Genomic DNA, 12,676 nt, shown 5'->3' with positions numbered 1-12,676 from the left:
ATATATATATATATATATATATATATATATATATATATATATTAGGCATCTATTATATGGAGAGCAGTACCTAGGGTAAAGAGATTGGCCCCTCATCCCAGGGTACTGAAATTTAGAGGTACTGATAGCCTCTGTTGAAACAACTGGGCTTAGCATCTAGTTTGCAAGAATAACTAGTTTGGCCACAGGGAATTGCTGACATAAGGTCAGGAGTCCTCTAGCTTCAAACTGTGACAACTAGCTTGTCAGGGGCTTGTCAAAGCTCATGCATGTGTGATTGTTCCCCTTACCCATTAGGTCACTCTGTCAGGCTAGGCAGAGGCTGCTTTCCTTGTGATACTGGGCTTTTTGACTCAGTTTATATGAATCTTTCTTTGTCTAGGGTACAAGCAGGACCCATATATACGCTGTGACATTATGAAAATAATAGATACTTTCTTTCTTTGGTTCCAACTCCCCTGAAACAAAAATATGTCTCTTATCCCTTGAGGGATTCTGGCTTCCTTCCTCTCATTCTTACTCAGTAAATTCAACTAAAAAAAAACCCAACAACAAAGTTCAGATTGACATTCAAAATAAACAATCAGATATAACTTGCCTCAAAGCTGGTCTGCTTAGAGCTGCAATGATGAGGGGAATGGGTTTTATTCTTCAGTTTTCCCTTTATTGGTCATGAATCCAGGGGGAAAAGTAAGAAGGGAAGAACTGAATGAGAAATGGGGAATTGACTTCCCCTCAGGAAAGATGAAGGGTGGAAGATGTGTTTATGACCAAGTAGATATTCTTCACTGGCCCCAGAGTCTCCTGTCCCAGCTTCCTTCTTCTGGTCTGGGCTTTGGTCTGGCCTGTGCCTTCTTTGGCTCCATTCTCCTCCATGACTTGGGTGCCATGATTTCTATGTGAAATTCAAGCAATAACTACCAGCCATCACTTGGTTCCTTGCTTGGAAGGTTCAGAATGGAAATCTGACTGGGGCTTCTTCTTTCTAATCCCATCTCTCCAGAATGGTTCCTGCTCTTTCCTTAGCTGCTTTCTTTAGCTTCTTCTTGGAGGTTTCTTCAGGTGAAAAGTCAAAACTACAAGAAACTGTGGATTCTGGGTAGCCTATTTGGCTTGGAAGGCAGATGCTAAGTCTGGCAAGTTTCTAAACAACCGTGAGAGGAGGATGCCTGTTGTTGAGCATAGGAGGCCAAGGCAGACAGCTTTGTTCTCCCTATCCTCCCCCAAGTGAGTTCCTACTGGTTTTGCCCAGCTCTGGGCTTCCTCAAGAGTAACCTCAAGGGGTCCCAAGGTCTGTTTCCTCAGGACCTTGTAACCCAAGGGCTGAAGTCTTTTCTCAATCCTTTCCTGCTGGTCAAATTTACTTCTCAAAGCTGATTTGAGGGGGTTGTCAATGCTTCAGATCTCAGGAGAACTTTATATTGCTTCCCTCCATGCCAGTGTTGATGGTCATGGCATTATGGTTGAGAAATATATTCTTCTGGAGATATATAAAACGTAAAAAAACAGGCAGATACACTATCATTTTGTATCTTTTTTAAAATTTGGGTTTTTAATTTTAGTAACAAATTTTCACATAAGTTTTCCAAATGATCCAAATTGTCTCCTCTCCCAACTGTGTGTTAAGCACTTTACAAATATTATCTCATTTGATCTGCTATGACTCTGTGAGGTGGTTGCTATTATTATTCCCATTTTACAGTGGAGGAAACTGAAGCAGATGGAGTTAAGTGACTTGACTAGGATCACATAGCTAGTAAGTACCTGAGACCAGATTTGAACTCATGAAGATGAGCTCCTTGCTCCTGGCTCAGTGCTCTATTTGCTTTACCATCTAGCTGCTTCTGTGATGGGAAGATGGAATATTTTATATGGGGTCAGCAGGTAAGCCAGTCTAGCTGGACACTGGAGAGTAAATAATGGTTGCCACGATAGCTTCAAAACAGGGAATCTAGGGGAGTGGAAAGAGTACTGGAAGAAATAAAATAAAAGGAGGAGACCAGGGTTCAAAGACCGACTCAGACATTTGCTGGCTATGGATGTGAAACTGTTTTTTATATCCTCAATGTTCCGCCCTTTCAAGGCCTCTCCTTCATTTAGAATATGCTGCTGGATCAGATTATTAATCCCCACCCTCGTCTTTTACTGTGAGCTCTCCCCTTATGCCTAGTGGTGCCTCTTTTCTAAGAAAATGTTACTCCGCCCTTTGTACTCTCCCTTATATGCAGCCAAAAAATTATCATCACTCAGCATGCCTTTCTCATATCTCTGTGCTTTTCCCCCCTTTTATAAATCCTGTGTAACTGAAACCTGACAGGTCTCTTCATATCAAATCCATATGGGGTCTTGGCTCATGATCTGTTCAAATTAAACCGAAAAATTTCAATTATCATATGCTAATATGTGCATTAATATAATAGCTATACATAATTGTTATATGATAATGATGCCACCATTTAAAATGATTATATAATAACTATATCATTAAATATTAAGATATTAAAATTTTCCTGACTCAGTTTCTCTAGTTTGACAGCGACTGTGGGTAAATCATTCTATGTCTCTGAGTCTTGTTTACCGAAAGAGAGAATAATCTTCAAAGTATTACCTCCCATGGGTTGTTATGAGAAAGTTTTTTTGTAATATTTAAAGTGTTTCAGAAATGAGAGTTATTATTATTCTGGTATTTGCTCTCACCTGCAGGTGTGAGCACTGGAGTGGGAAAAGGAGAACTCTGGAAACTGACCTTGAGGAGTATTTAACTTTGGATGCAGAGTAGGGCTGGGGAACAGTTTTGAGGAAGTTAGTGCTTCCATGGGGTGGAGCTGAAGAGGGCAGGCTCATATGCCAGTGATATAAATAAGCTTTTAGGTCTTTGACAACACAACAGCCAAACTCCAGACAAGAATCTGCTTCCAGGGTGAGTTTTATTAGGGTTGGTTGGGGAGGGACCTAATCTGGGACCATTAAAAATATTTGTGCCCACAAGTGAGTTCTACCCAAGGTATGAGAAGGCTCTAACTAAGCTGAGGAGTTTGGACTTTCTCATGTGGTAATGGGGGACCATCGAAGGTTTTTTGGACAGGGGGAAGGATTTAGGCAGAACTGAGATTTAGGAAGACAGCAATGGCAGTGAGTAGAGAATTGGATGAGGGGTAGTAAGAGGGTCAGGACTTAGAGGCAGGGAGGACAGTTAGGCAAGAGGTAATGAGAATCTGAACTGGGTTAGTCGTTGGGAAAGAATGAGATTAAACTATGAATTATGATCAAGGCTGAATTATTTGGAATAACAGAGAGTCTTGGATTTGTGGTCACGGGACTTGGATTTGAATCTCTCGTCTTCTATTTACTACTTCTAAACTATTTAGGTATGCCTCAACTTCTTCATATCGCAGTTTCTCTATCTATGAAGTAAAGGAGTTGAAGTAGACAAATTCTTAGGTTCCTTCCAGTTCTAAGTTCTCTGACTATCAAGCCTTGTCAACTGATCTAACCTGGAATAGTGAAAGAAAACTAGGAAACAAAGCTAGTCAGGGCCAGATTGTAGATGGGTTTGAATGCTCTGCTTCTGTTCTCAGTGTTGCCATCTGTAAAATGGGGATAATAATCTTTACATGAGGTGGTCATAAGGAAAGGACTTTGTAAATTTTTAAGTGTTAGATATTTTATTTTCCTAGTTACATGTAAAAACAATTTTCAACATATGTTTTTTGAAATTATAAGATCCAAATTGTTTCCCTCCTCCCTTCCCTTCTCCCTCTTGGAGATGGTAAGCAATTTGATCTGAGTTATACATGTATTAATATGTCAAATTCTCAGTTCTTTTTATTTTTCTTTTCTCCTTATCTTTATCCTATTCCCTTTTTAGTGGGCTTGTTTGGATGCCAACCTGCCCTAGGTAGAGGAGAGGAAAAACCAAGAGTGGAGGTTCAAAAGGAGTTGAGGGAGAGAGAATAAAAAGATCGGTCAGATTGGGCAGCATTAGTCTCAGGGTACCAACAAAAGGGAACTTTAAAGTTGCAGAGAGGTTTTAGGAGGACAAGCTTCATGATCAGTATTTAGGTAGCTTTGGGTGGAGAAGGGAGAGCTGAAGGGACCTCGTAATGGTGGAGGCTCTTGGGTTGGGCTCTGGGACTAATGGAACTGAGAGGGAAACCCAGTCAAGGTCTTGAACTTCAGTTTTCCCTATTGTATATCTAGATATAGACAACAGAGGATCATGAAAATTCTCATCTCTGTCCTGCTGGGAACCCTGTTGTTTGTGGAGTCAGGTGAGACGTTGGGACTCTGGGTGGGAGATCCCAAGCCTTAGAAGGAGACAGACAGTTTGCTAGGATGCTTTCTGCCTTTTTCCTAGTGACCTAAGAAAATCCAAAGGAAAATGAGGGATTTGAAGCCAGGGTCAGGGTTGGGGTGAGGGAGGATGAGCTGGAACCTATAGGGAAGTTTAAGGGGCAGCTTGTAGAGGAACATATCCTTTTGACCATGGTAAAGTCAGAGGAGGAGCAGCTACTTCTCTTGCTTGCAGTTGGGAAGGGGTGCCAGGGGTGACAGGAAAGGAGCACTCAATGTTTGCTGTGTTTTTGGGAGCTCAGTTGTCATGCCTGACAAATCTTGTGATTGTGCATGCGGTGAGTAGTGTTTTGCTTTTTGGTAGCTAGTGCATTTGTTTTTAATTTTATTTATTTATTTTTCTTTTTTTGAGCCCTTATCTTGTGTCTTAGAATCGAGTATTGGTTCCAAGGCAGAAGAGTGGTAAGGGCTAGGTAACGGGGGCTAAGTGACTTTCTCCAGGTCACACAGCTAGGAACTGTCTGAGTTCAGATTAGAATCCAGGACCTCCTGTTTCCTGGTCTGGCTCTCAATCCACAGAACCATCTAGCTGCCCCCCAGCTGATATATTTGAGCTGAGTGAAGTGTGTGTGTGTGTGTGTGTGTGTGTGTGTGTGTGTGTGTGTGTGTGTGTGTGCGTGTGCTTCTGCTTATGTTTGGGCACTCAGTGAATTTTTTTTTTGTTTTGTTTTGTTTTTATCCTGAGACTCCATTCTAGGAGCATAGGGCCACAACCAGTAGGCAATGGGTCACACAGTCGCTCAGGGTCACCCAGCTGGGAAGTGTCTGAGCCCGGGTTTGAACCTAGGACCTTTTCGTCTCTAGGCCTGGCTCTCAATCCACTGAGCTAGCCCAGTTGCCCCTACTTTAGGTTGCAGTTTCTTTAGCAGATGTAGTTTTTACAGGGTGGGGTTGCTAGCACAGTGAATTCTGCATTTGTTAACCCAGCTGAATGATGTGTTATGGTGCTGGTGGTGGGGTCCTGGGGAATTCTCCCTATCCTTAACCCTCTCTTCCAAACCTTGGGAAGCCTAGGGTCTAGGTTGGGGGGAAGGATACAGCTCTCACAAAGACTCTCCCTTGCTTGTGGGTTTTGGTTCTTGGGGTCTTCCTTGTCCAGAACTCTCATGAGGTGTCCTTGGGATGCTGGGCTCTCTCTGTGGCAGGGCTGCTGCTCTGACTCATATGTGCTTCTTTGTAGCTCAGAGCCTGAAGTGTTATTTGTGCGTTGGGGTGAATGATGTAAACTTCTGTAAGGCTAAGACCTGCAACAGTGGGGAATCCTTCTGTGGCAAAACTGTGATGACTCCAAATTTTGGTGAGTTTTGTTAGAGACTGGCCAGGGTTCAGAGCTTTAGCTATGGGATGGGGAGGTTGGAATATGAAACCATGGGATATGTGGGTGTGAGAAGGAGAGGGTGACTTTATTTTATTTTATTTTTAAAGTTATTTATTTTGAAGTATTTCCCCATGGTTACATGATTCATGTTGTCTCCTTCCCTTCTTCTCTCCCCTCTCCTGGAGCTGACAAGCAATTCCACTGGGTTATACATGAATTATCACTCAGTACCTATTTCCATATTATTCATTTTTGTAATAAAGTAAACTTTTAAAAACTAAAACCCCAAATCATATACCCATATAAACAAGTGATAAGTCATATGTTTTCTTCTAGATTTCTACTCCCACAGTTTTTTCTCTGGATAGCGTTCTTTCTCATAAGTCCCTCGGGATTGTCCTGGATCATTGCATTGCTATTAATAGCAAAATCTGTTACATTTGATCATCCCACAATTTGTTTCAGTTACTAAATACTATGTTCTCCTGGTTCTGCTCATTTCACTCTGCATCAGTTCATGGAGTTCTTTCCAGTTCACATAGAAATTAAGCAGTTCATCATTCTTTATAGCACAATAGTATTCCATCACCATTATATACCACAATTTGTTCAGCCATTCCCCAATCAAGGGACATAAGAGGGTGACTTTAAAGGCATTCGGTAACCTTGGGAGGTGGAGAGAATCCATCCCTGAATCTCACAGCCTTACAGAACCTCAGAATTGGGGGGACCTCAGAAGATATCCAATCCTACCCATACATGAGCAGTCAGTGATCTCCTTTGATCATTCCAGATAAGTGGCCAGACAGCCTCCATTGGAGACCTCCAAGAATAGCAAAATCCTACCCAAGGCAGCCCATTTCAGTACTGGACTGCTTTTCTTGGTTATAATAAATCAATCAACAATTATTTATTAAGCCCCTACTATGTGCTAGCTAGTAAGGCTTCAAAGAAAAATGATCAAAATAGTGTTTTCCCTCAAGATGTCTACTTTCTATTAGAAAAGTCAACATTTGTAAACATATGAAAAATAAATGCAAGATAATTTAGGGAGTTGGTCAACTAGGTGGCACAATGGATAGAATGCTAGATTTAAAGTCAGGAAAACCAGTCTTCCTGAGTTCAAATCCAGCCTCAGACACTTAACTAGCTGGGTGACCTTGGGCAAATTACATAACCCTGTTTGCCTTAGTTTCCTCATCTATAAAATGAGTTGGAGAAGGAAATGGCAAACCACTCATATCTTCACCAAGGAAAAGGGGTCATGAAGAGTTAGACACAACTGAAGTGACTAAACAACAACAAGAATTTAAAGGGTTAGGCATTAGCAACTGGAGGAATTAGGAAAGGCTTCATGAAGAAAGAAGTGTTTGAGCTGAGTTTGGAAGGAAATTTGGGATTCCAAGAGATGGAAGGGAGGAGAGAAATCAGCTCAGGCATGGGGGACAGCCAATACAAAAATGGGAGGAGTGTCATGTGTTACAAAGATAGAGAAGGCCTGTGCAGCTAGATTGTAGTGTGCAAAAGGAAGTAAGATATAATAAGGCTAGGGAATGTAGGTTGGGACCCAGCTATGAAGGGCTTAAATGCCAAACAGAAGAGTTTATATTTGATTTTGGGACAATAGGGAACTGTGGGAGTTTACTGAGTAGATGAGTGACATAGTCTAACACACCTTGTTGAGTTGTTTCAGTTGTTTCTGGCTCCTTGTGACCCCATTTGGGGTTTTCTGGGAGTGGTTTGCCATTTCCTTCTGCAATTCATTTTACAGATGAGGAAACAGATAAGGCAAACGAGATGAAATGATTTTCTCAGGGTCATATAGCTTATGTGTCTGAGACTGGATCTGATAGAATCTTCCTGACTCTAGGCCCACAGCACCATCTAGTTGCCTCTAAACCTGTGCTTTAGGAAAATATTAAGTTAAAATCTGCCTGCATTTGATTTCTACCCATTGATTCTAGTTCTGTCCTCTGGAATTAAGCAGATAAGCCTCTTATACTATTAGATTGTTTTATCATGTCCCTTATAGACCTTCTCTTGTCTAAGTTAAATGTCCCTAGTCCCTTCAACCAATCCTCACATAGCAGAGTTTCTATTGTTCCATTCTTTCCTCTCCCCGCTTCAATCACACAGAATTTGAGAGTTAGAAGAGACCTCAGTGATCCTCTAATCCAAACTATATCAGAAAGGAACCCTCACCTGCCCCCACTTGACAAGGGGTTCCCTGCCTGTGCTTGAAGACCCTTAGGGGTGGGAGTCCACCACTTCTCAAGGCATCTCACCCCACTTTTGGATAGCTCCCGGTGTTAGGGCGTTTCCCCTGACATCAAATCTTAATTTGTCCATTGCTTTTGGTTCTACCCTCTGGTGCTAGAAAGAGAAAGTCTAATCTTTGGTCCACATGCTAGTCCTTCAGATATTTGAAGCTCTTCTTCAGGCTCTATAAACAACCCCAGTCCTTTTGCCAGATCCTCATGTGATATGTATTCAAAGACCTTTATTATTTTGATTGCCCTCTCCTGGATACTCTCCAGCTTTCCAATGTCCTTTAAAAACTGTGGTATCTGAATTTGTTCTCCAGAGTAGTCTAGAATCCAGAACAGTCTTCTAGATGAGGTCCAATGAAAGCTGAATACAGTGAGACTATTTTCTCTTTTTTCTGGGAACTAGACCTTCCCTGATGCCCAACATTCTATTTGCTTTTTTTTTTTTTTTTTTTTTTTTCCTTTTTGGTGGCCACATTACATTGCTGACTCATAGAGAGTTTGAGGTTCCAGTCAGGTGTTCCTCATTTGACTATTTCCAGCTTGTCATCATTGCTCAATCAATTGACAAGCATTTATTAATTACCTACCAAGTTTTAAACATCTTGCAAGGCTCACGGTGGAGAATCAAATTCAGAGAAGGAAATGATCTCTATTTTTTTTTTAAACAATCTGTACTCTTGAGGAGCTAATGTTCTAATGACGGTTGGGGGATATTTCCTCAAATATAACACCTATAACTGAAGACCAGTCTCCAGAAGGGTGAGCCTAGGGCAGAGTCAGTCTTGTCTGTTCCTATATGACTTTGTATCATTGTTGGAGACACCTCCTAAAACCTCCATCCTCCCCAATCCGTTAAAGAGAAGTTCTGCTTACACTTCTAATCTGAGAAAGTAATTTCTTTGTATCTTGGAAGCTTTTCAGTCTCTGGAAATCTTCCATAGAAAACAAATAACTGGAGGGAAGGCCTGGCTAAGCCATTTTCTGTTGATGTTTTATGGGATCTAGATGTTTAGAGCTGGAAGCTCTGAGAGCTTTGAGACTTAATTGATTCAGGATATGCTTCTCATTTTTGATCATGGTAGGTTAAGGTTATTGTTTCCATCTTGGTAGCTACTAGTGCAATGGTTAGATTGCTGAGCCTGAAGTCAGGAAGACTCATTGTCCTGAGTTCAGATCTGGCCTCAGACACTTACTAGATGTGTGTCCCTGATCAAGTCACTTAACCCTGTTTGACTCAGGCCTTATTTGTAAAATGAGCTGGACAGGAAATGGCAAACCATTATAGTATCTTTGCCAAGAGAGTCCCAAAAGGGATCATGAAGAGTTTGAACAGTAACAATGGCAAACTGCTCCTGGGCTTCAAGGCTGAAACAGAAATTATATTTACTAATGAGAGTTATTCCTCATAACTCTGCCTCCTTGCTACTGATCTTAAGACATCTTCATGCACTATTGTGGGAATTTAATGCCTATTTAGAGCATTGTTTCTATGGGGAAAATGTGTTCCAAGGTCCAAACAATTGCCTCTTAAACAGACTTTTGGAACACAGGCTATTCTCAGGACTGACCTAGATAATTTCTAAGGTCTCCCATAGCTTTGAGAACCATTTCTATAGTCAAAGGTCCCCTCAAGCTCTAAAATTCCAGATTTAGGGTACCTTAGCTTTTACATTCTAGGTTCTCTTTTATCTAAGTCCCCTCCCAGTGCTAGTAGTCTATGTAGTAAACCCCTTAACATTCTGAATTCATTCTCTGCTGTTCTATAGTTCTACAATGGAAAATCTCTGTTTGAGAGATATGGTCAGCATGATGGGGATTAAAAAGAGGAAGAGGTCAGTATAGGTTAAGGATGGTTATTGGGTGCTCTAGGGAAGAAGAGGGAAGTAGGGAGGATGGAGAAGGTCTATTCTAAGAGGAGACAATAGCATGAGAAAAGGGCTCTTGGATAATGAACCTAGCATTTTTAGGGGATAGTTAAGAGCTAGTTTTCACTGGTGTGAAGGGTAGGTGTTAAAGAGTAAAGAAACATAAAAAAGAAAAAAGAGATCATACTGGATATGGAAACCTTAAATATGAAATTCTCTTCTATTCCACAGGGAATAATGTGAAATCATATGTCATGGACTGTGCTGCTTCTTGTGAAGAATTTAAAAAATCACATTCGAATTCACTAGGATTCTCTGTGGAGTCAACCTGTTGTACCACTGACCTGTGTAATGGGGTGAGGGGGTTCAAGGGCAACCCCTGGGCCCTGGCAGGGGCACTCCTCTTCAGTCTGGGAATTGCCCTTCTCTGGACGGGGCTGTGAGAACCCAGCTTCCTCACCAGTTGCTTCTTACTAGGCCTTCTTTCTGTCACCAAATCCATGAACCTTAGGCCTGATTTGGGGTTAAGAGCTTTGGCATTTTTCCTGAGCCCTGGCATTCCTAAGGGGTTAGATATGAAGCCTCCCTATCTCTTACCCAGTCACCCTTCCCTTCCTCATTTTCTTTCTTGTAGGATTCCTCTTTGGATCCTAGCTAATCAGTTCCTCCCTTGTTCTAATGTAAATCCCTAGCTAGGATCTCCCTCCTCCCCACTTTGTGCTTCAGTATTAGAGATATGAGGTTCCCTGGGGAGGGTTAATTGAGGAGAAAGAGAAGGATACAGAGTTCCAGGAAATAATGGAGATAAAAGAGAGCCCTGGCATCTGGGAATTGGTCAGAAGAGAACAAAAAAGAAAAAAAAATGAGAGTATGAGGCCACTAAACTTTAAAGAAAAAAGAGTAGAATTTTATTTGAGCAACTTGGGGAGGGAAATTTAGCCTGGCCTTGAGGTAGGAACCAGAGGGACCAGACTCCAAAGAGAAGATTCTTTGGATACTAGAGAAAGAAGAGCTTGGAGCTGGGAAAGGAAGCGACTCAGAGAGTTGGACAGAAACCCCTAGACTCAAGATCTCTGAGACAAAACTTCTCTGAACTGGATATAGCCGAGCTCTGCCCCTGGTATGTCTTAATCTCCCTAGCAACTGTATCACAACATATAAATAAACTCATGAATAAATATATATATCCTGAGGTTTTCCAGCCTGTAGTGTAGGAAGTGTGTTTATTGTGTCCACGACTTGGCATTCTAGAAGCCCCCAAACTTGTAGCCTAGAATGATTTTATGACCCCCAGTTTACTTAGCTTAAAGGTGACAGCCTCAGGCTTGGACCCATCACATGAGAGCTCCTCCCTGAGGAAAGCCCAAGCCCAAGCGGAATGACTCTTCTTGTCTCTGGAAGCCTCTCCCAGTATATCACACCCCCCTTTTGACATATATATTTCCCCCTCCCCAAATATCTAGCATAATTAATAATCTGGCTGTGGGTGATAGTGGGATCATGTGGAATCATAGACTTGGGAAGAGGCTTGAAATACTGGAACTGATCTAGACTTGTCAGCTGGGATGCATGACTAGAAGGAATCCATGATAAAACCTTCTTGAGGCTTGCTTTTGCCATCTAGAGATGCCCAGGTAAAAAGGTAGTCCAGATCATAGAGTATTTTGGGAACTAACCACTGACAAATTAAATGTCCTATTATTTCAAAAAGTATTGAGATTCACCCTCAAGGAACTATTTTGTCTTTAGGTGTGTGGAAGAAATAATTGTGCAAGAGGCACTGAGAGTACAAAGAAAAAAAAATGAAATAGTCCCTGATCTCAGGGAGTTTACAATCTACTAGGAGGTAACGTGCACACGTGCATGCGTGCGTGCATGCGTGTGTGCGTGTGTGTGTGTGTGTGTGTGTGTGTGTGTGTGTGTGTGTGTGAGAGAGAGAGAGAGAGAGAGAGAGAGAGAGAGAGAGAGAGAGAGAGAGAGCTAAGAACAAAAATAAGTAATAGGGAGCTAATTTGAGAGGAGACAGAAGAAAGAATAATAACAACTAGATGTATCATTGGGTCAGAAAATGATAGAAGCCTCTCAATGCAAAGGACTTGAGAGGCCATTTAGTATAATTTGTGCCCAATTGAGACTTCTTTCCTTGGATCATCTAGCTTTTGCTTGAAGACTTCCAGTTATGAGGAACCCATAATCTACCAAGAAAGCCCCTTCTATTCTTGCAGAGCTTAAATTATTATGGAGCTTTCCCTTGACCTCTTCCCCTTTACAATCTCTACCTATTATTCTTAGTTTTTCCTTCAGAGGCTAGGCTGAACAAGTTAATTCCCTCTTCCATATGATATCTCTTCAAATACCTAAAGAAAACTTTCATGTCCCTTCAAAAGGCCTATAAAGACTTTCAATACTATGACACTATGCTTAGGACTTTATCACTTTAGCCCTAAAGCTTATTGATATGGGACTCTCTCCTTATTGATGGAGATCAATGCCTTGAGTCTTCTTGAGGGATAGGGTTGAGTTGGCAAGATCAAGAGAATAGAGAGATCTTGGATTCTTCTAGTTTCTAACTTTTAAAAGAGAAGATACACTAACTTATCTTCAGGTCACAGAAGAGAAAAACTCTGGAAAGTAGTTGACATGAGAAACAGTTTCCATTATGTCCCTATCATCAACTTGCTACACTAGAGACTTTGGGGAATTTTCCCCCTGAGATTTGGGACCCTCTCTCTTCATTGAACTGAGCTATTTCATTCCCAGTAGGAGAGCTCTTTCATTTTGTATTGCCTGATATACACTCAGTCTCTCTCTCTCTCTCTCTCTCTCTCTCTCTCTCTCTCTCTCTCTCTCTCCTGTCTCTTATACACATC

At 41.5% G+C, this 12,676-nt stretch overlaps 1 protein-coding gene across 1 annotated transcript; it reads left to right on the top strand.

The window, feature by feature from the left end:
- Positions 1-2,858: 2,858 nt before the first annotated feature.
- LOC123231987 (lymphocyte antigen 6H-like) lies at positions 2,859-11,007 on the top strand. Its single transcript, XM_044658313.1, has 4 exons — positions 2,859-2,920; positions 4,201-4,271; positions 5,534-5,650; positions 10,038-11,007. Exons 2-4 carry the CDS (start codon positions 4,220-4,222, stop codon positions 10,247-10,249), a joined length of 381 nt encoding a protein of 126 aa, XP_044514248.1. The 5' UTR covers positions 2,859-2,920; positions 4,201-4,219; the 3' UTR covers positions 10,250-11,007.
- Positions 11,008-12,676: the final 1,669 nt, after the last annotated feature.

The sequence above is a fragment of the Gracilinanus agilis genome, chromosome 1, assembly GCF_016433145.1.
Source record: "Gracilinanus agilis isolate LMUSP501 chromosome 1, AgileGrace, whole genome shotgun sequence".
Taxonomy (NCBI): domain Eukaryota; kingdom Metazoa; phylum Chordata; class Mammalia; order Didelphimorphia; family Didelphidae; genus Gracilinanus; species Gracilinanus agilis.
Note: the sequence above shows the minus strand (reverse complement) of the source record. Positions and strands in the feature narration are given on the sequence as shown.

What these genes read in the sequence shown, in the direction of transcription:
- LOC123231987 (XM_044658313.1), top strand. Translation starts at nt 4,220, where the DNA reads ATGAAAATTCTCATCTCTGTCCTGCTGGGAACCCTGTTGTTTGTGGAG. An exon ending in CCTGTTGTTTGTGGAGTCAG is followed by an intron (nt 4,272 to 5,533) that starts GTGAGACGTTGG and finishes GCTTCTTTGTAG; the next exon opens with CTCAGAGCCTGAAGTGTTAT. An exon ending in TGTGATGACTCCAAATTTTG is followed by an intron (nt 5,651 to 10,037) that starts GTGAGTTTTGTT and finishes TCTATTCCACAG; the next exon opens with GGAATAATGTGAAATCATAT.